Source organism: Impatiens glandulifera, chromosome 1 (genome assembly GCF_907164915.1).
Source record: "Impatiens glandulifera chromosome 1, dImpGla2.1, whole genome shotgun sequence".
In the NCBI taxonomy this organism is placed as follows: domain Eukaryota; kingdom Viridiplantae; phylum Streptophyta; class Magnoliopsida; order Ericales; family Balsaminaceae; genus Impatiens; species Impatiens glandulifera.
This window is the reverse complement of record NC_061862.1, coordinates 28,822,160-28,843,849: the sequence shown is the minus strand read 5'-3', so window position 1 is coordinate 28,843,849 and position 21,690 is coordinate 28,822,160. Positions and strand designations below refer to the sequence as shown.

Genomic DNA, 21,690 nt, shown 5'->3' with positions numbered 1-21,690 from the left:
TCTTTATTGGACCGTTAAAAGGGAAGCAGTATCTGTAACGGTTATTCGTAAAACCGTTACAAATACTAGTGAAGTAAATTAAAAGACGGTTCAACATTTGTAACGGTTGATTTCAACCGTTACAAATACTATATTAGTAACGGATGTAATAGAAAACCGTTACTGATATCTTTAATGAAACGTGAAAGGAGGCCATATCTGTAACGGTTTTGTTATTAAGCGTTACAGATAGTAGCAGAGATGATGAAAAGACGATTCAGCATCTGTAACGGTTACTAACAAAACCGTTACAAATACTATATTAGTAACAGTTTTCTATCAAAGCCGTTACAGATATCCTCACTGAAAACGATAAAGGGACACCATATCTGTAACGGTTTATATGACCGTTACAGATTCACTTATATTAGTAACGGTTTAATATAACCGTTACTGATACCAAATATTAGTAAGGGCTTTCGAGCGCCGTTACTAGGAATCGTTACAGATAACCTCTTTTCTACTAGTGTATTATCCCTAAACAGGTGAGGATGCGACGTGAATATAATTGCTAAGATTCGAGAAATGCATATTGGTTTTCGAGGAATGCAGATTGGGATTATAAAACAGAGTAAGAGTAGTCAAAGAGAAAACTCACAATAGAATCATAATTTTAAAATTGTAGGTCTTGTATGATTTTGTTGTTTGTTACTGCAATCTTTGTTTATTTGTTTTCAATCAGATACTTTAGGGTCGTTGTTTGTCATTCTTTAATCAAAGTTAGAGACAGTTTAGCTTTGATTTTGACTCATTCTCCCACTTTTGAGATTTTTAATGAAATGACGTTAAGTTGTTTTTCTTAAAAAATACACTTTGTGGAATTCAGCCTAGGATTTTGAGGTCTAATTTGGTGTGCCTCAAAGTTAGGTATAAAAAGGGAAAGGAATATATGTGTGATTATTTGTTAGATTCAAAAAATTAAAGCATGAAATCACATAATGTTGAAGATGTCAATCAAATCGTATTATTATAAAATTGTCAACTAAATCGTCACGAGATCATATCATGGTTGAGATGTCAAAGTTATCACATGATCTTTATCATAATTATGAATTCTAAAAGCTTATATATATATACATTATAAACGAGAAGAGAGTTTGAGACTAAAACCTAGAATAAATAGAAAGAGTTAGAGTTTATAACCCTATTATAACTCTATTAAATTGATTCTCCGAAAATACAACGTAAGACATTGTTGACTTGGGTAAGATTCTTGTGTCGTTATTTTGTTCTTTCTTACTTATATGATATTGTTTTGCATTCTACTACGGTTACTATTATTCCTCTTTCATTTTTAGGGTGATAGTTTTCACCACAAAATGGTATTAGAGCCAAGTTAGGCTAAGGCGGTCGCGGTTCGATTTCTTTTTGTGAGTTTTCTTGATTCGATTAATTATTTTGAAGATTTGAGATGGGGTATACTTCTAGGGTTGATATCGAAAAGTTCAATGGGATGAAAGAATTTAGGTTTTGGAAATGAAGATGAGGGCACACTTAGGCAACATGGGAGTTTCTAAAGCGCTCGAGGGAGAATCGCAATTACCAACTTCGATGGACGTAGAGAAAAAGATGAAGGTGTTGGAAAGGGCCTATAATACCTTGATTCTTAGTCTCAGTGGTAAGGTGCTTCAAAGGTTTTATTGTCATGACGGCAACAAAGGTGTGGCTTCAGTTGGAGTCTTTGTATATGACTAAGACATTGTTGTCTCGGATCTACATCAAATAAATATTCTTCAAGTTTAAAATGGATGAGGGAAAGGACTTGTAAACGCATCTCGACAATTATGTCAATATTCTCCTTGATTTGGAAATAATCTTAATGCACTCATCACATCATCGATGGTAAACTCCTCCCTCCCATGCTCGAGTATGTCTACGAACGTCTTATACGACTTCGATAAAGGATTCAAAAGTATCAGCACCTTATCCTCGTCCTTGTATTTCTCCCCGATGTTAAAGGACCAAAATAAGAAAATTGAAGAGAGAAATGTAAGTGGAGATGGACTCTTGGTTCAAGGGAGAACCTGGAGATGAGACAATAATAGCAAGAAAAAGAGGCATTTGAAGTCTCTTGGGAAGAAATCTACTAAGTTCTATAATTGTGACAAGGAGGGATACTTTAAGCATGATTGTCAAAATTTGAGTAACGACGGGAAGAAGAGCAGAGAAGCGGCGGTTGTTCAAGAGGTCGAGAATGGGTACAAAAGTGTAGATGTTCAAGTTGTCTCCACTAATTAGTCTGACAAGTATTGGATTATGGATTTCGGGTGTTCGTTCCATATGACACCTAACGAGAGTTGGTTCGAGACCTGTGAGAAGACTTCGATGGGCGAGATTTTGTTAGGTAACAACATCGCAAGGTGATGGGGATCAAAATAGTGCGTTTGAAAATGTATGATGGAATTGAGAGGGTATTGACGGATGTACGACATGTCTCGGACCTTTGCATGAATTTAATCTCTCTCAGCCTATAAGACCAACTTGGTTTTGCATAGAAGGGTGAGAAGAACGTATTGAGGGTCCCAAAGGAGTCTCTAGTGGTAATGAGAGGCATGCGAGAGAAGAGTTTTTACGTCTTTCAAGGCAACACATTAGTTGGTGATATGGAGGCAATGGTAGAGCCTTGAGATGTATCGATCACGAATTTATGGTATAAGAGATTGGGGCACGTGAGTGAGAGGGGTTTGAAGGAGTTGAGTAAGAGAGGCTATTTTGACAAGGAGAAACTTGATTACTTAGAGTTTTGCGAGAAATGTATATACGATAAAGATACGATAGTGAAGTTTGGGCGGTCGCTTGAATTGACTCAGGAGACACTCAGTTATGTTCACTCAGACTTGTGGGGTCAGCGAGGACTGCAACTCTAGGTGGAGATCGGTACTTTATCACCTTCATTGATGATTGTTCGCACAAGGTTTGAGTATACATATTGAAGCACAAGGATGAGGCACTAACTAAGTTCAAGGAGTGGAAGAAGATGGTAGAGACTTAGACCGAGAAGAAGGTTAAAAAGCTCTGAACAGGTAACTAATTGTAGTACATAGACGAGGAGTTCAATTAGTTTATCAAGGAAGAAGGTATGGTTCGTCATAACACCTTTCGACAGACACCGCAACAGAATGGTTTGGCGAAGAGAATGAACAAAACACTACTTGAGCGTGTCTGGTGCATGTTGTTTAAGGTCGGTCAACTAAATCGGTTTTGGGGTGAGGCGGTTAACATTGCGGCTTATCTTATCAATCGTTGTCCATCGACGACATTGAAATGCAAGACACTAAAAGAAGTTTGGAATGGTGCTCCTACAAAACTCGACAACCTGAACGTATTTGAGTGTGTGTCTTACATGCACTAACGAGATGAAAGCTTAATCCGAGAGCAAATAAGTGAATGTTCGTTGGATACCCTGAGGGAGTAGAGTGTTGGAAACTATTTTACAAAGAAGGAGAGATGACCAAGTGCATCATTAGCCATGACATGGTCTTTAGGAAAACTGAGTCATATTATGGAGCAACATAGTCATTCGAAATTGGTGAAGTTACTATAGAGAGGACCAAATTTTAGGTGGAGTTCCTAGGAGGGATTACTAAAGAATTGGTAAACATGGGGTAGGCTAGTGAAAAGGATGGAATAGATGGTCAAGTAAAGGAGAAGGGTACGGATTCACAAGAGAACCTTAGCTCCTACTAGTTAGCGTGAGATAAACCGTAGGACAACTTGAGCTCTAAAGAGATTTGGCTACTGCAATTTGGCGACCTTTGCATTCCTTGTGACATATGAGGTACAAGATTCAGAGTCGATATTATTTAGAGAAGCGATGGAGAGAAATGAGAGAACCGATTAGAAGTTTGTTATGGCGAAGGAGATGGCATCGCTTGAAAAAAATGAGACGTGGGAATTGGTGGACAAATTCAAGAATCAACGGGTGGTTGGTTCAAAGTGGGTGTTCAAGTACAAAGAAGGTATAGAGGGTAGTAATAAGCCAATGATTAAGGCGTGATTGGTAGCTAAGGGCTTCACACAACATGAAAGGGTCAACTTTAACAGGATCTACTCCTCGATAGTGAAGCACACGTCCATTCGTGTATTGTTCACTCTAGTAAATCAGTTTGACTTGGAGCTCGAGCAAATGGACTTTAAGATGACATTTCTTCATGTGAACTTGGAGGAGAAGATCTTCATACGCAGCCTGAGGGGTTTGTCAAACCTGGTGATGAAGGCAAGGTATGTCTCCTTAAACGCTCAATTTATGGTTTGAAACAATCCTCAAGACAATGGTATTTGCATTTTGATGAGTTCATGGTTCATAATACTTTCGTGAGGAGAAATTTTGATAGTTGTGTCTATGTCAAGTGGGTTGATGGTTGCGGGATCTTCATATTGTTATACGTGGATGATATATTGATTACATCAGGAAACAAAAGAAGAGGTTCACAAGGTTAAGAATTTGCTAAGGAATGAGATCGAGATTAATGTTATAGGACTAACAAAGAAAATTTAGGGTATGGTGATTGAGCGGAATCGGGAGAAAGGCTCTCTATTCGTGTCTCAAAGAGACTACCTCCGAAAAGTGCTCTCCAAGTTCAGGATGTCTAACGCTAAGGTGGTTTAAACTCCATTAGCTACTCATTTCAAAATCCCCTCAAAGAAATCACCGAGTACTAAGGAGGAAAATGTGAGAATGGCAAACACCCTCATATGCGAGTTCTGTCAGGAGTCTAATGCATGTCATGGTATGTACGTGACCCGATCTTGTTCATACGGTCAATCTTGTTTGTCAATTTATGACGAACCTGGGGAAAGAACATTTGGAGCGACGAAGTGGGTTCTCCGTTACATTGGGAAATCCTTAGATTTCGATCTTTGTTTTAAACAGGCTGGTGTAGGTGATGCTATGTTGAGAGGATATGTTGATGCTGATATTACAGGTGACTTGGATAAGAGATCTCAAATGGTATATGTGTTTACCCTATTTGAATGCTCAGTAAGTTGGAAGGCACAATTAAAATTCGTAGTTGTCTTTCAAAAACAGAGGGTGAGTATATCGATGTAACGGAGGGCGTCAAGGAGGCACTTTGGTTAAAGGGTCTCATGGTGAATTTGGGGTGAAGCACGATAAAGTGAAGTTGTTTTGCGATAACCAAAGCGCCATACACTTGTCCAAGAACTCGATGTTTCACGAGCGAACAAAGCACATTGATACTTGACTTCACTACATTCGAGATGTCATAGCAAGTAGAGCGGTAGTTGTGGAGAAGGTTCACACATATGAAAATTCCGCAGATATGGCCAGGAAGGTGGTGACAGAAATCAAGTTTAAAAAATGTTATGACTTGATTTACGTCAAAGGTTGGAACGTAATCGGAGAAGTAGGAGTATCGGTTCTAGGGTGTTCTTGGTGATGAGGTTCATTTGTTTGAAAATAGACATAGAGGCAAGATGGAGAATTTGTAGAATTGGGCCTACGGTTTTGAGGGACAATTTAGTGCGCCTCAAAAAGGATTCAAAAAGGCATGAAATTAAATAATGATAAAGATGTCAATCAAATTGTATTATTATGGAAATGTCAACTAAATTGCCACGATATCATATCATGGTGAAGATATCAAAGATATCACATTATCTTTATCCTAATTATGAATTCTAAAAGCCTAATATATATATATATATATATATATATATATATATATATATATATATATATATATATATATATAAAGGGTTAGCGTTTATAATTCCTATTATAACTCTATTGAATCGATTCTCGAAAACAGGATGTAGGACATTGTTGATCCGAACCTTGGTAAAATTAGTGTGTCATTATTTCGTTCTTTCATATTTTACGCTATTGATCTGTATTCCACTACGGTTGTTATTATTTCGTTTTCATTCTTAGGGTGATAGTTTTCACTATATCCTAAATTTTATATAATAGGAAAAAAACAATTACTTGGCTACAAAATTTCCAAAAATAAATCAATTTTGCAGGGTCATTAATTAAACTTATTAACAAAATGATGTTTTTAGGTTAGTTACCGATTGAATACGCTGAAAGAGATTAATTAAAGTAGGGGAGGTAAAAGATTGAGAATGACAAAGAAGCAAGACCTAATATGAGAGAGGGGCACCCCATCCTGTTGAGGGATACGAGCTAGCCTTGGAGGACGGCGCAACACAAAAGACCAAGTCACAATAGTCCTCAAAAAGCTTGGCTATATATAACAAATTATTTTATATTTCTCTCTGAAATAGTTTACTTTTATGTTAAAACAAATAAAACGAAACATAGTATAAAGACAAAAAAAAATTACAATGATCTAATTGAGAGAGAACTACAGAACACAACTTTTCTAAAAAAAAAAGATAGAATTACTAAAAGAAGATACATAAAATTATAGACAAGAACAAAATTACTAATCATAAAAAACATAAGAATAATAAAAAAACAATATACAATCCATACAAAAAAACATTCACACAATCTATCTTTTCAAAACATCTTAATCCTATCATATTAAATATTTTGTATAATTAATGTAGATAGGAGGCGGAGCTTATTTATAAGTGAACATTGATTTCGATTTAAAGATGGAGAGAAGAATTAAATATATATATATATATATATATAGGAAAGTCCCAACATGTATTGTGGCTAAACCTTGACTTATCAAATCAAACCTAAGGAATTTGTCCTATCACTTTTATCTTTGGTTTGTTTGTGTCCCACTAGAAGCTGATGATAGTCGACCCCTAGCTATTGCTTCACCTATTCTCTCTTGCATTGTGTGTCAATTCTTGATTCCTTTTTATGTTTGCTTGTAAAAGTTACATTGTTATATAAAATTATTTGGCTGAAGAATACAACCTAATCCAATCAAATGTCATATAGATAAGAGATTCAAGATATCTTCAGACAACAACCATCGAGCCTGACCGGACCTCATTTAGAAAGACGAGAAATGAACTCATAGTAGAACGAACAAACAATTTTTTTTGGTAAAACCACATGATTAATAAGAATGAAGACTTTAACTTTGTTAAATTACAACTTAAACTTCTTGATAAGATTGAGAAAAGACGAAGAGTAATAAAAGGCATGTGTATAAATTTCAGTGGGTTGAAAAAGTCCCACAAATGATCAGGTCACATAAGATTTTGGTATTGATAGATCTAAATTTTGGTTCTTAGAGCAAGTCTGTTATTCTAAACACAACCATATATGATATATTAGATTTTTTAACAAAAAAATCTTAAAAAAAACCATACATCAGTTAATCTAAACATTAATTCTAAAATAGAAAATTCTAAAATTTTGACTCTCCTAGTTTAAATTTAGCATACCAAATACAAATTTTATAATTTTTTAATAATTCTTTCTCTCTCCTCTCTCTTCTATAATTTTTTAATTATTCTTTCTCTCCTCTCTTTTCTCTACTATTCTCTCTCTTCCTTCTTTCTCTCTTATTATAATAATAGATTTTGGAGGGAATGAATATTTTATAATTTTATAGAATAGAATTGTAAAATTTGAGATGCTAAAGAAGGTTTATGTTATTTTAATGTATTTTAGATACTCAGATTTAGAGTAGTTGATGCAGTTGCTCTTATGCATCATAATTTGTATTTTTTCTACTTTATTCATTTTGAGTTTTGTTCTCTTATAATTAAATACTGAGTCATAACTCGTTTTATAATATTGTTTTAAAGAATTTTCATCAATATTTTGTTCACTACACGGGAAGATTGAAGAAATGAGTATTATCCTTTTAAAAAGAATATTGCTCTCAAATAGTTAAAATATATACATCTTATCATAATAAAAAAGAAAAAGCAAATTGATATGTAGGGTCATCTAGGGTGCACTATTAGGGTTGGTAATTTGTTTATAGTGGATTAGTACTACTTTTCCCCTACTTACATTACGTTATATGACGAGTCACTACAAGAAAGTTAATTTGACAGCTGTGCCACAAACTATATAGTACTGATTCATTTGAAATGTTATTTCTCATTCAAATATGAGTCCAAGATAATATCACATTTGAAAATATAAAAAGACAAGATAGCAGTGCATTGAGGAATGCCCATTAATTAAGCAGAACAAACTTAATTTTTACAATGTCAGCACTTTAATTCTCCTAATATATAGGGTAGGTCAAGTTACAAAATTGTCTGAGAGACGAAATGTTTCGAATTTGTTTTTTTATATAAAAACGTCTTAATATATTGAAGTACAAATGTCAACGCACAAATTTCTGCAATTAATATAAGTCGGTATGGATATGATTGGAGAAACCAGTGCTAGGAGATGCTTAATTAACAATATTTTATTTAAGATATTTGTGTTGATGTTTTTGTTGTGGAAATGAGGAAAATCAGTACAGTTTTAGTAATGAAGAAACAAGTATAAACTATAATGTGTAATCGCAGGTTAGAAACCAATATCTAGCGACAATTAAATTATTCGTCGCTATTTGACCTAAATAAAGATATATTAGTAAGAGGATAAAAAAACGTCGCTATATTGTTTAAATTTCCGTCGCTGAATAATTAGCGGCGGCTAGTCGTCGGTATATCTTCCATCGCCATTATTTACGACGCTTTGATACATATTGAAAATACACTTTTATGACATTAGCGACGGTTAAGAAACTGTTGCTAATCCTATTGCTATTGATTTGAATAATATTACATTTGGTCTTATATATATATAATCTTTCAAAAAAGATAAGGCGATCATATAGATAAGAACAACATAGAATAAGATTTTAACAAGATAAGATCAAAAGCTTGTTAAGAACTAAAGTGGATAAATACGAAAACTAGATACCTAGAAATTAAAAGATGATAAAAAGTTGATGATCCATTTAAATCTGAATCATTCTTAAAGTTGAAAGACTAATGTGAATAAATCTACTTGCGATTGGGCATTTTCATTAAAATAGTGTGAGATTATAGATTAATGGTGTTTCTTAGCAGGAGTTAAGTATTCAAACAATAGATGAACACTATTTGTTTGACACAATATTTCAATATTAAAAGCAATTTCCTTATAACCAACCTAACTGATTTTAAGTAGGCTACTTTCAATTGTTACACTAAATAAGGAGGATTGATTATATATCAGTAAATGTACATTTACAATATTACTTAAATTTTTTTACTTTATTTTTTTAATTCCATGTTAAGTTCAGTAATTTTTTTTAAAATAAATAAGATAGGTGTTTTTTTTTTTTGTTAATAATAATATTAATTGTTTTTTATGTAACAATAATAATATATAATTTTATAAACAAAATCAACATCTTCAATAATAGTGTAAAATAACATAACACAATTTTGCAACTAAAAAAATATTATGCTAAATAGATATTTTTTTTTAGTTTTCTATATTAATATAATATGTGTAGATTTCACAGATTTATTTTGTATATATTATACTGATAATGGATTTATCTTTACTTATATTTAGAGGGATAATTAGTAATTTTAAATATCAATGACAAAAGACAAAATTATTGTGTTAAATAAATAAATTAATATTTTTGTTTTTTACTAAATATTCATTTAAAAAAATAATTTTAAGTATCGGATAAACAGACAAATAAAAGTATCAGTTGATAGTTACAAGTCCATTCAAACTGAAGCTCCCACAGAAAGAGGGAGATTTAATTTGTCAAAGTTGGTATGTATATATGTTTTTTCTTGATGCAATTTCCCTACTTTTACATGTTTCTCCACCTCACATTCATTCACTTTAATGTTGTGAATGAGAATCGAGGACTTCTCTATTACGACCGATTCTTTTTGTTTGAACAACCCAGATGTATAATTATAAATTTGAGTTACAATGAAAAGAATTAGAGAGAATAATATCATGTAAACATTAGTTCCAAAATGAGCGAGTAAATAGAATGAAGTCAGAGCTAGCAAATGCTATTTTAATTTGGACGGGGTTTGAGAAGAGAAATTGCATTCCTAAAGAATGATAATGGTAATTTTAAGGTTGATATAATACCATGTCTATCTCTTCATATTTATACTAATCAAAATGAAGGATGTCAAGGAATGGGAAAATAGTCAAGTTTCAGATTTTGTGTATTACAAATTTGATTGTTAATGTTTAATCAAATTAATTAACTTAGATGGTTTATAATTATTTCATATATAATTATTATACTCTCTTCTAGCCTAGTGGTAACAAAAGGTAGATTTTATCACCCTAAGGTCCTGGGTTCGAGCCCGTCAGGTGCCAAGTTCTGCGTCTGGTTAAATGATTAAGTGTGTTTGCGTCTGAAAAATTTTACACCTGATTAAATGATTAAGTGTGTTTGTGGGCTACCTACTTAATCCGGGATATTCACTCTAAGGTCCTAGGTTCGAGCTCGTTAGGCGACAAATTCTACGTCTGATTAAATGGTTAAGTGTGCTTGCAGGATATATACTTAATATGTTGTCCCATTTTTTTGTGTTATAATTATTTAATAGGTGACTTTGTTAATGCTTGAGCAAAAAAACTATAGTCTCAAATACTGATCAGTGACGTTTACATAAGTGTCGCTAAAAGTTTAAACAGCAATGTAAGAATACACTTGTTACAAAATTCATCGCTATATAAGCGTTGGAAAACAAATATGCTGGCGCATAAATTTCCTTTGGCAATAAAAGCGACGCTAAATTATTGCTGACGATAAGTTTTATGTTGGTAAATCCAATTTTTGTAGTTTGGTAATGAAGTAACCTCCCTAACGAAACATTTACAATTGCATATTGCATTTTTCTGTTGACAATCTTGTCTAATATAATTAAAGATGTCGTTCTCTTCAGCTTTGCTACATATTACCCTCCCCACACACTTATCAACTCAAATGGATTGCTCGGTTAAAATTACTTTATTTTTTTTGAATTTAGGAAGCTAATATAAACGCCCGGATCTCTTTTAGGTGCGTTTCATATCTATATATATTGTTCATTCATTTATTACTAGGACTTGACAATATTAATGTTGTTTCCTCTCTTTTAGGTGCGTTTCATGTCTATATATATTATTCATTTCATTTATTACTAGGACTTGACAATATTGATGTTTTTTTCCTCACTATTTTATGTCCACATAATACATATTGAGATTTATTTTTTTCCATCTCCTAAACGGTATTTGAGAAACTTCTCATTCAATATATTAATTTTCAACTGTGGCTGACATTTTCTTCAAAGAGTTAGCAGTATTAAATGAACCCTGGTCCACATCAGTTTCCTATATAGTTTATCTCATACAATAATTACTCAAAATTAGAAAGGTTGAAAAATGTATTTATCATCTCATCCCGTTTTACTTAAAAATGTTTTTTTACTATTATTTTTGTTCGGTTCGATTTCAAGAAATCCTCTTGAACAACAATTATAATATATTCTTTAAAAAAAATTATATAAACGAATTTGTTAATATAATATATATTGTAATATATTAAAAATTTATATTTTTATAAAATATTATATTTAAAATTTTTATAAAATATAATGAATAAATAAATATATTAATAATTTGATATATATATAATTGTGTTTAAAGTGTTCGGGGTGGAGGACACAAATATCATTTATGTCCCATCTCTTGTCAACTATCAGTCAAACTGGGGAAAAACCATCTCAAATGGGGTAATTCGATTTGTTTACCGCGGAACGATTTCAAATTGCCAACCTTACTCAAAATCCTATAGATGATAAATGAAAAATAACTTTTTTTATTTTTAAAATTAATACAAAATGATATAATTAAGAATCGTTTAAGTTAACGAAAAAAAATAAATTTTACATTCAGAAAAAAAAAACAATTGAAAAATTAGCACGAAAAAATCTTATTGATTAATGGATTAAACAAATATACAAATGGATGTACTCGCGAGGGTGAGGGGACGTTGGGCTTAAGCCGACTATAGTCCATTCGATTTATTATATATATATATATGGGCGGGCCAGAGAAAATCAAATCTATTAAAAAGCTTGCAATAATTTGCAGAGAGATTTATTTGAGCTTGTACGTGATATACTTTGGGGGCATATATAGAGAGAAAGGATTGATGTGATTATAATTAGACTAGTTAGGTATTCATTGTTATTGTTAGAGTTTTTTTTGATTATATTGGTAGGTAACTAATGCAAAAAAAAAAAAAAAATTATTATCTACCAAGTTTATATATAACAACTTTGAAAAAATAATAATAGATATATTAATTGTGTAACAAAAATTTTAAATTACACTTTGGATTCAATTATCTCTAGTTATATTTAACTTTTTTTCACTTAATTTTTTTTCAGTTCATTTCAAATTTTATTTTCATTTTTTCTTAAATATATCGTAACTTTAATTTGTGGATATGTACCTATAGACGACAATATTCAATGAACGTAATGTGATTCTTTTCAAGTCAAAAAGCAAGATAAATGTCCAACATCTCAAACCACGGTCCATTTCTACACTCTTAACCGCTAACAATAGACTCCGACATAACTCACTATATATCAGTTGGGTTCCATAATAGGCTCTAAATCATAAACATTAAAGATTTCAAATATTATTAAAACTAAAAACAAAATGTGACGATAAATCTGATCCGACTAAAGAGAGTGTTACCAAATAAAACAATATATCAAACTAACTCAAATTTAAGTAATAGATAAATAAACAAAATGCTCAATGTTAAATAATTTTCCGCAACAAACTACAATCTTCCACTTCTTTAAACATATTTTTCAAAGAGATAATTAAAAAAAAGTTATTAAAAAAGTACAATCTTTTTATATAAACTTCAATTCATTATTTTAAATTATCAAACAAATAACCTTAGATTTAATTGAAGAAATAATAAATAGTCTCGTATTGAATTTCTATTTTATTCTCATATTACTCATTAATTTAGATGTTATATTGCTAGATGTTTGTTTTTGTAATTAAAGTCAAAAATTGATCTAAGACTAATTTATTAAATTTAACATAGTCAAACTTTGACGAGACACGATTTGATTTTTAATAATACAAATTATTTTAATTTTCAAATAAATTTTTTATAATAATTTTTTTAAAATATTTTATTTTTATCTCAAAATAATTTAGTCATCTATTTAAACTTATAAAATAAATATTTTAAAATATAAATTTACAGGTTACATTTTTTAAATTGTTTTTTTGATAATTTAAATAAAATATTTTAAAACATTGCCATTATATTCAAATATTTATAAGACAAATTTTTAATTTATATATATATATATATATGGTGTAGCTATATAAATAAAATTATATATTTTGACAAATTCATTTATAAAATAGAATATTATTAATTCCTAATTAAATTTAATAAATATAATAAAAAAATTGTAAGTAAAAATAAAATTTGTTACCTAGTTAACATTATTTGTTACATTTGAGTAGTTTTGAAGTTTTTATTTTATATTTTATGCAATAAAATTATATTTTTCTTAAATATTTTGATTTGTTCATATAATCATGTCCATAAAATACAAAAAGTCAAAATAAAATTGAATTATATTTACACGTTTTATGATGCTAAGATCTTGCCACGTGTCCAAAAACCCAACAAGAGAGTAAGACCGTCTCTTTACAGTAGCGTACTTAAAAGGTTTATGATGTTAGGATGTTGCCACGTGTCATGACAGACCATCAACAAATGTAGACCGCCTCTTACAGGAACAAAAAAATCAAATCATTGCCAAAGCACCGCTAGGGAAGGTTGTCGCCGCCGGTGCTCCGATTAACATATATCGTTCGACGACGTATAAAAAGGGCGATGCTTTCCCATTTCCCGGGTTCTATTTCTCTCTCTTCATCTCTCTCCACCGCCCGGCGCTTTCTACCTCTCTGTATACCACCACCGCCTTCTTTCTCCATCTCTGCTTCAAGATCGCCGCTGACCTTCTTGTTTCGCGCCTCCAATCTCAAGACATCACGTTTGCGGACATTCAGCGGGTTTTCCACTTATTCTCGAGGCATCCCAATGGATTCTGGGTCAGTCATCGCTAACTCATCGGTTGAATCTATCGCAGATGACTTGAAAAATCAGAGCTTGGGTGATGTTAGGGTAAAATCGACTCTTGAAGATCTTAACTGGGAAAATTCTTTCGTCAGAGAGCTTCCTGCTGACCCGAGTACTGATAATATTCCTCGACAGGTTGGTGTACTTCTATCTCTCTGTAGTGTACAATGAAATGAAAGATAATGTTCTTGATGAAGGCAGTGTTATAATTATCTTTGGGGATATTGTATACTGATTGAATTGATCCACATATTCTTCTAAGGTTCTTAGTGTTTCCTCTCTTTAGTAAGTACTTCCCTATTTGATGCATCTGTATCAAGATCAGAAAATTTCCCCTAATGATAAAAACTTACTTACAACATAGCATGTTATTACTACTTCTCTGGTTATAAGAGGTGCGAGTTCAAGTCGAATATGTACTTGTGTTCTCTCATTGTATATTCATCTATTAGTTTGGATATGGGGGTTTTACTCGAGAATTCTTAGAAGTTTAACCTTGTAGATGATATGGTACAGTTGAGTAGTGGATCTGATATTGTTTGCTAATTGTTAGTAACAGTAGACTGTACATGTCCACATTTCTAAGGTGTGATTGATCATGATTTTTTGAACTTTGAGTTCATATTCCAAGTTTCATGACTTTTTCATTGAGCCATACCCTATATCTCTCAACACGTGTTGTAGAATTGTCCGTAGCGATGCTAATCAATTTTAGTTGTCATTGAGCAACTTCGTGTCCAGTTTGAAGTAAACCCCTTTTGTCGTCGTTCAGGTTTTTCGATCTTGTTACACGAAAGTGTCCCCATCTGCTGAAGTGGAAGATCCCAAGCTTGTTGCATGGTCAGAATCCGTTGCAGAGTTGCTTGATTTAGATCCAAAGGAGTAAGCAATTCCTTTTGTTGTGTGTTCCAGTTGGTTATGAGTCAAAATAAGCCTTTCAAGTTATGCAAGTTAGTTAGTTGTGTTCGACTTTGGGAAATGGGGATGGAATATTTTGTTAACACCAAGAGCTGTTAAGTTCCTTGAGCGGGAATATTGGCCCCCATTTAAAACACTTTTGTTTCTGTCCTTGAAAAAATTACGTTTCCAAATACAGAAACAGAATAAAAAAGTGTTTCCAAATAGGGTTATTTTATCATGTGCTGATGATATATCATGTTTCAGATTTGAAAGACCTGATTTTCCCCTCATCTTTTCTGGAGCATCACCTTTAGCAGGATCGTAAGTGACATCTTGGTTTCTATCTGTGAACCATATGGTAAAATTGTTGGCTAATTGATGATAATTTTGATTCTGGTAGAGAACCTTATGCTCAATGTTATGGAGGACATCAGTTTGGTGTATGGGCTGGGCAGTTGGGCGATGGTCGGGCAATAACACTGGGAGAGGTTCTGAATTCCAAATCTAAAAGGTGGGAATTGCAGCTGAAGGGTGCTGGGAAGACCCCATATAGCCGGTTTGCCGATGGTCTTGCTGTTCTTCGTAGTAGTATACGTGAATTTCTCTGTAGTGAAGCAATGCACCATTTAGGAATCCCTACCACCCGGGCATTGAGCCTTGTCATGACAGGAAAACTTGTCAGGAGGGACATGTTTTACGAGTATGTTTTCCAAATGAGGGCATATATGTTTTTCTTTAAAGAGACTAAGGCCTTGTTTGATGTGAGTTATCTGAGGTTCATTTCAAATAACCCACTATTCAATCAACAATCTACTCATAAATCACATCATTCAAATCATCAACCAAAATACCCTTATTTAAATTGGTTTTTTTCATTATATATTTATACCCTTTAATGTCTTTTTATCCAAATAACCTGATTTTCAATAACCTACATCAAACAAACAAGGTTATTTGGAAAGATCACATGGTTATTCAAATAACCCTAGATCAAACAAGGCCCAACATATCCAAACTCTTTGCATTCACTATTTGCTAGCTATTTCATGTTTCACAATGTTCCTTCACAGTGGCAACCCAAAGGACGAACCTGGTGCCATAGTTTGCAGGGTTGCCCCATCATTCTTGCGGTTTGGTTCGTACCAGTTACATGCCTCAAGGGGGAAAGTTGATCTCGACATAGTTCGTGCTTTGGCAGATTATACCATAAGACATCACTTTCCTCATATTGATAACATGAGCAAGAGTGATAGTTTATCCTTCAGCATTGGTGAAGAAGATGGTTCAATAGTAGACCTTACTTCAAACAAATATGCAGGTAAAAATCAAAATATAGACGACAGTTTCAGTGGCTTATTGCTGATTCTAGCGATTTCTTTTAATCGTTTAGATGATAATACTAATTTTTTTATAGCTTGGGCTGTGGAGGTTGCTGAGCGTACTGCTACTTTGGTGTCGAGATGGCAAGGTGTGGGTTTCACTCATGGTGTGCTTAACACGGATAACATGAGCGTTTTGGGGCTCACTATTGATTATGGCCCTTACGGTTTCTTGGATGCATTTGATCCAAGCTATACACCGAATACCACTGACCTTCCAGGAAGAAGATATTGTTTTGCAAATCAGCCTGACATCGGTTTATGGAACATTGCGCAGTTTGCTTCTACTTTGTCAACCGCAAATCTGTTGAATGATAAAGAGGCGAATTACGTCATGGAAAGGTGGTTGATGTAGATATATATAATCTTATCTTGTTGCATAAATAGTTTTATTGATGTCTGTCGCCTGATGATTACACCCTATGTCCCTATCTCTTGGATGTTGACAGATATGGAATTAAGTTCATGGACGATTATCAAGCAATCATGACCAAGAAACTTGGCCTGCCAAAGTACAATAAGCAGTTAATTGGCGACCTTCTAAACAATATGGCTGTTGACAAAGTTGATTACACAAACTTTTTCCGGCTACTCTCAAATATTAAGGCTGATCCTAGTATTCCAGAAGATGAATTGTTGATTCCATTGAAAGCTGTCTTATTAGATATAGGGAAGTCAAGGAAGGATGCATGGACCAATTGGGTTCAATCTTACATTCATGAGGTAATACAATTTGGTTTCCGATCCAGTAGAGAAACTGTCAACATCTTTTTTGATAATGTGTCACTCAGGCTTTTGTTTGATATAGGGTTGTTTGACATTCGTTTGAATAGAAAATCTGCCAGGAATGATGTTTCCAAATGAACACAATTAATATAGAATATTAATGTTTTGTTGTGCAGGTCTCTGCTAGTGGTGTTTCGAATGAGGACAGGAAAGCTTCGATGAATGCAGTGAATCCAAAGTACATCCTCAGAAATTACTTATGTCAGGGTGCTATAGATGGTGCAGAGCAAGGGAATTTCGAGGAGGTTCGCAGGCTGCTGAAAGTGATGGAACGGCCTTATGATGACCAGCCCGGGATGGAAACATATGCACGCCTTCCACCTGCTTGGGCTTATCGGCCAGGCGTGGGTATGCTGTCTTGCTCTTCTTAAAGCTTCTTTTTTTTACCCCAGATCTCACGGTGTCTCTAAATATGTATACTGTAAGGTGCAGTTTGTTATAACTATTATTATAATATGGTAACTTATGATGCAGTTATTGCCCCCTTGTATCTCATTGACATTTTTCGTAAGTACTTTTGGTATAGTGGAATGAATTATTAGGAATGATATGGTTGTTGTATCCCGGACAGTATTCTTGAGAAACAAAATCATCGGTTTAGCAATTTTAGTACACTTGGATTCCACAGGGCATTCATTGGGGCAGTAGTTTATGAGATTACTCATGCCTAGTTGCAGGAAATGTAAGTTGCCGATTTAACAAAGTTCAATGTCAGTAATAGAACTGTGAAAATGGTAACAAGGTATGTAACAGTGGTCTTTGTTTTCCTCTTAACAAAACCCAAATCACACGCTTTGACCGTTGTGGTGTTATTCAATATGATGGGTGTTCATGATTTTCTTGGGGAAATTTATTTTTCGGGTCAAATTTTGTTTTGACCAATCAAGTATGAGAAGACTCACTGTTATGGATCAACTGTTATCAAACAAAGTCTTCCGAAGAGAAAATTACACAGTGCATTGAAGTGCATTGAATGATCTGCAATAAAAACTGGACTGGAGAGCAGAAACTCCATCGCCACAACCATGGCGCTCTCTTCTTCACTTCCCAGTCCCACCCTAGTCTTGATCCTCTGTTTCCTATTTCTGCTGCTGCAGCCATTTTCAAGCTCGGCCCAATCTTCAAACCAGGTCATAGCTATAGGTTCATCGCTCTTAGCCAACAACGATAACTCTTATTGGACCTCACCATCAGGAGACTTCGCCTTCGGTTTCCAAAACATTAATGGACCTTCCGCCGGCTATCTTCTCTCCATCTGGTTCAACAAAATCCCCGAAAAAACCATCGTTTGGTCAGCCAACCCACAAACACCCGCCCCTGAAGGTTCCAAAATCGAGCTCACAGGTAACAGTTTCCAACTTACAAATCCTAACGGCTCCCAGATCTGGTCCGCCGGACTTACAAGAAGTAGCCTAAGCAACGCCGCCATGCTCGACTCCGGCAATTTCGTGATCCTTGGCAATAGTAGTGGCTCAACCACTTTGTGGCAGAGTTTCGACCAGCCGACCGACACGATCTTGCCCACTCAGACACTTTCACAAGGGATGAGACTCGTGGCCCGTTTATTCGACACAAATTTCTCCTACGGCCGATTTAAGCTTGATATGCAAACTGACGGAAATCTAGTTCTTAACACAAGAAGTTATCCATTTGACGGTGCTTATTCAGCTTACTGGTCAAGTGATTCCGTTGGCAGCGGCTTCCAATTGATATACAACGAAACAGGGTATATCTATCTCATTGCTAGGAATGGAACAATATTGATGAATCCATTCCCATCAAACAGCAACAATAACTCAACCCAGTTTTACCTAAGAACAATTCTCGACTACGATGGAGTTCTACGACAATATGTCTACCCTAAATCTGTCGATGCAGCAGCCGGCCGATCCATGAATTGGAGCGTCTTGTCATTCATTCCTTCGGATATATGCATGAGCATAACCCAAGACAAAGGGGCAGGGGCATGCGGTTACAACAGTATTTGTGTGGTTGGAGCTGATCAAAGACCAACGTGCGAGTGCCCATCTGGGTACACCCCGTTCGACTTAAAAGATCCGTTGAGCGGCTGCAAACCGAACTTCGTTCCGCAGGATTGCGATGCTGATGGACAAGAGTCGTATAATTTTGGATTCGTCGATTTGACTAACACTAATTGGGCACTGAACGATTACGAGTTCTATAATCCTGTTACTGAAGATATGTGCCGAGAGGCATGCTTGAGTGATTGTTATTGTTACGTTGTAATCTTTAACAGTGGTAGGTGCTGGAAGAAGAGGAGCCCTGTTTCTAATGGAAAAGTTCACCCTTCTCTTGGTGGTAAAGCCTTGGTTAAGATTAGAATAGCCAATTTAACAACACCTCCTAATTCTGATGATCTTCCTGGTAAAATCTTCTTAGGTCTTTCTCTATTTTTCTTTGCTTGTCATCGATTTATAACACTTACGTTAATCAGGCGATGGTCGAACAGATCGTATACGACGTGGTCCGTTCTTTACTGTATCAGTGTTATTTGGAAGTTCGATGTTCCTGAACATTGTTCTAATCTTAGCTACCTTCTGGGTCATTAAGAGGAAGAAGACGACCATGATAGTCAGGCCACATTCGACAGGCAGGAATAATCTTAGATTTTTCTCGTACAAAGAGCTCGAAATAGCGACCATGGGATTCAAGGATGAATTAGGAAGAGGGGCTTCCGCGGTTGTCTACAAAGGGGTGCTAAAGAATGGAAGTAGTGAAGAAATTATCGCGGTTAAGACGATAAACTCGATGGATATGGGGGAGAGCACGGACAGAGAATTCAAAGCCGAGATGGGTGCCATTAGCCGAACAAACCACAAGAACCTGGTCCAGCTCCTAGGATATTGCGACGAAGGGAATAACCGTCTGCTTGTCTACGAGTACATGATCAATGGTTCTCTAGCAGGCTTCATTTTTGGAAACTCGAGACCAAGTTGGAATAGAAGAGTGCAACTTGCATTCGGAATAGCAAGAGGACTTTCTTACCTTCATGAAGAATGTAGCAAGCAAATCATACATTGCGACATTAAGCCACAAAACATTCTTCTAGACGAAACATTCACAGCTAGAATTTGCGATTTCGGATTGGCGAAACTCCTCAAGACGGATCAATCTAGAACCACTACCATGATAAGAGGGACAAAAGGATACGTCGCCCCCGAATGGTTCAAGAAGAAGCCCGTCACTATTAAAGTAGACGTTTACAGTTTTGGAATCATGTTGTTGGAGATAGTGTGTTGTAGGAGGAATGTGGATGAGAAAGCCAAGTGTGAGGGAGAGATCATATTATCGGATTGGGCTATCGACTGCTTCAAAGATGGGAAGATTTATCGGTTAGTGGAAGATGACGAGGAAGCCATGAATGACTTTGGAAAGGTGGAGAGGTTTGTGATGATTGCGTTATGGTGCATCCAAGAAGAACCTTCGCTTAGGCCGGAGATGAAGAAAGTGTCGCAGATGCTAGAGGGATCCGTCGCTGTTTCCATTCCTCCCGATCCATGCTCATTTAATAGCTCGTTCTAGATGTTCCAAGTTTAATGGATGCAACAATAAGTTTGGGAAAGATCTTTAATAAGTACTATTGTGTGGAGATAGATTGATCATTAACAAGCAGTGACATATTGAGATTGGACTTATAATATATCAATAGAAACTTTGGAAATGCACAACTTAATGTCTGATCGGTGATTGATTTCTTAATTGGATATTCATTTTGTATTTACAAATTTATAATTGTATACATATGTGATCATAGTTAAATCAGATTTTCAGTATAGTTTCTAAATTAGATAAGAGGCTTTTTTTTTTTTTTAAATGATACAAATGTATAGAATCAAACTAACCTTCACAGACATGAGTTTTTAATATTGGATTCCGGATTAGGTTTAATTTTTTTTTTGGTATGGGCTTGAAAATAAAAGGAAACAAAGTAAATATTGGATTGTATAATAAATTAAATTTAAAAAATTAGAAAATTATAGTGTATTTTGATATTATTTTATTTAAAAAAGGTAAAAATAATTTTTGGGTTGAACTTAAACCCAACACAGTCCTAACGTGGCAAACTTTTTTTCTAGATACCTTCTGTGTGTAAGTCGGTAATTGTTGATTTCGTAAAAGTATTCTTCAATTAAGAGTGAATAGGGAAGGAGATGGATGATTCATAAAATAAATTTTTTATTCATTAAAGGTATAGTTTTGTTTTTAAATGAAAATTCAGACAAAGAAACAATCCTCTATGAGTACAACATATTCAACCTCCCCTGATGCAAATATAGTAAGCCCAACTTGAAAATGAGAAATTGGAAGTATTTAGAATAAAAGCCTTGGTTAAAAAATGTCGGCAATTTGAGAAGAAGTATGAATGTATTTCGGAGTGATAAATCATTTTTAAACTTGTTTCTAACCAAATGACAATAAATCTCTAAGTGTTTAGTTTTCTCATGAAACATGGGATTATGGGATTAACTGAAATATGTAATACAATTTGATTATCACATCATAAAAGAATTGAC

The 21,690-nt window shown here is 34.3% G+C and overlaps 2 protein-coding genes across 2 annotated transcripts; both read left to right on the top strand.

Moving 5' to 3' along the window:
• The first annotated feature begins 13,747 nt into the window (after positions 1-13,747).
• LOC124921331 (protein adenylyltransferase SelO) lies at positions 13,748-17,703 on the top strand. Its single transcript, XM_047461975.1, has 8 exons — positions 13,748-14,225; positions 14,863-14,972; positions 15,255-15,311; positions 15,391-15,690; positions 16,061-16,308; positions 16,405-16,711; positions 16,819-17,092; positions 17,272-17,703. Exons 1-8 carry the CDS (start codon positions 13,845-13,847, stop codon positions 17,524-17,526), a joined length of 1,932 nt encoding a protein of 643 aa, XP_047317931.1. The 5' UTR covers positions 13,748-13,844; the 3' UTR covers positions 17,527-17,703.
• Positions 17,704-18,156: 453 nt separating this feature from the next.
• Positions 18,157-20,765, top strand: LOC124921679 (G-type lectin S-receptor-like serine/threonine-protein kinase LECRK3). The gene is made up of 2 exons (XM_047462368.1): positions 18,157-19,556; positions 19,657-20,765. The coding sequence occupies exons 1-2, from the start codon at positions 18,181-18,183 to the stop codon at positions 20,696-20,698; spliced, it is 2,418 nt and encodes an 805-aa protein (XP_047318324.1). The 5' UTR covers positions 18,157-18,180; the 3' UTR covers positions 20,699-20,765.
• Positions 20,766-21,690: the final 925 nt, after the last annotated feature.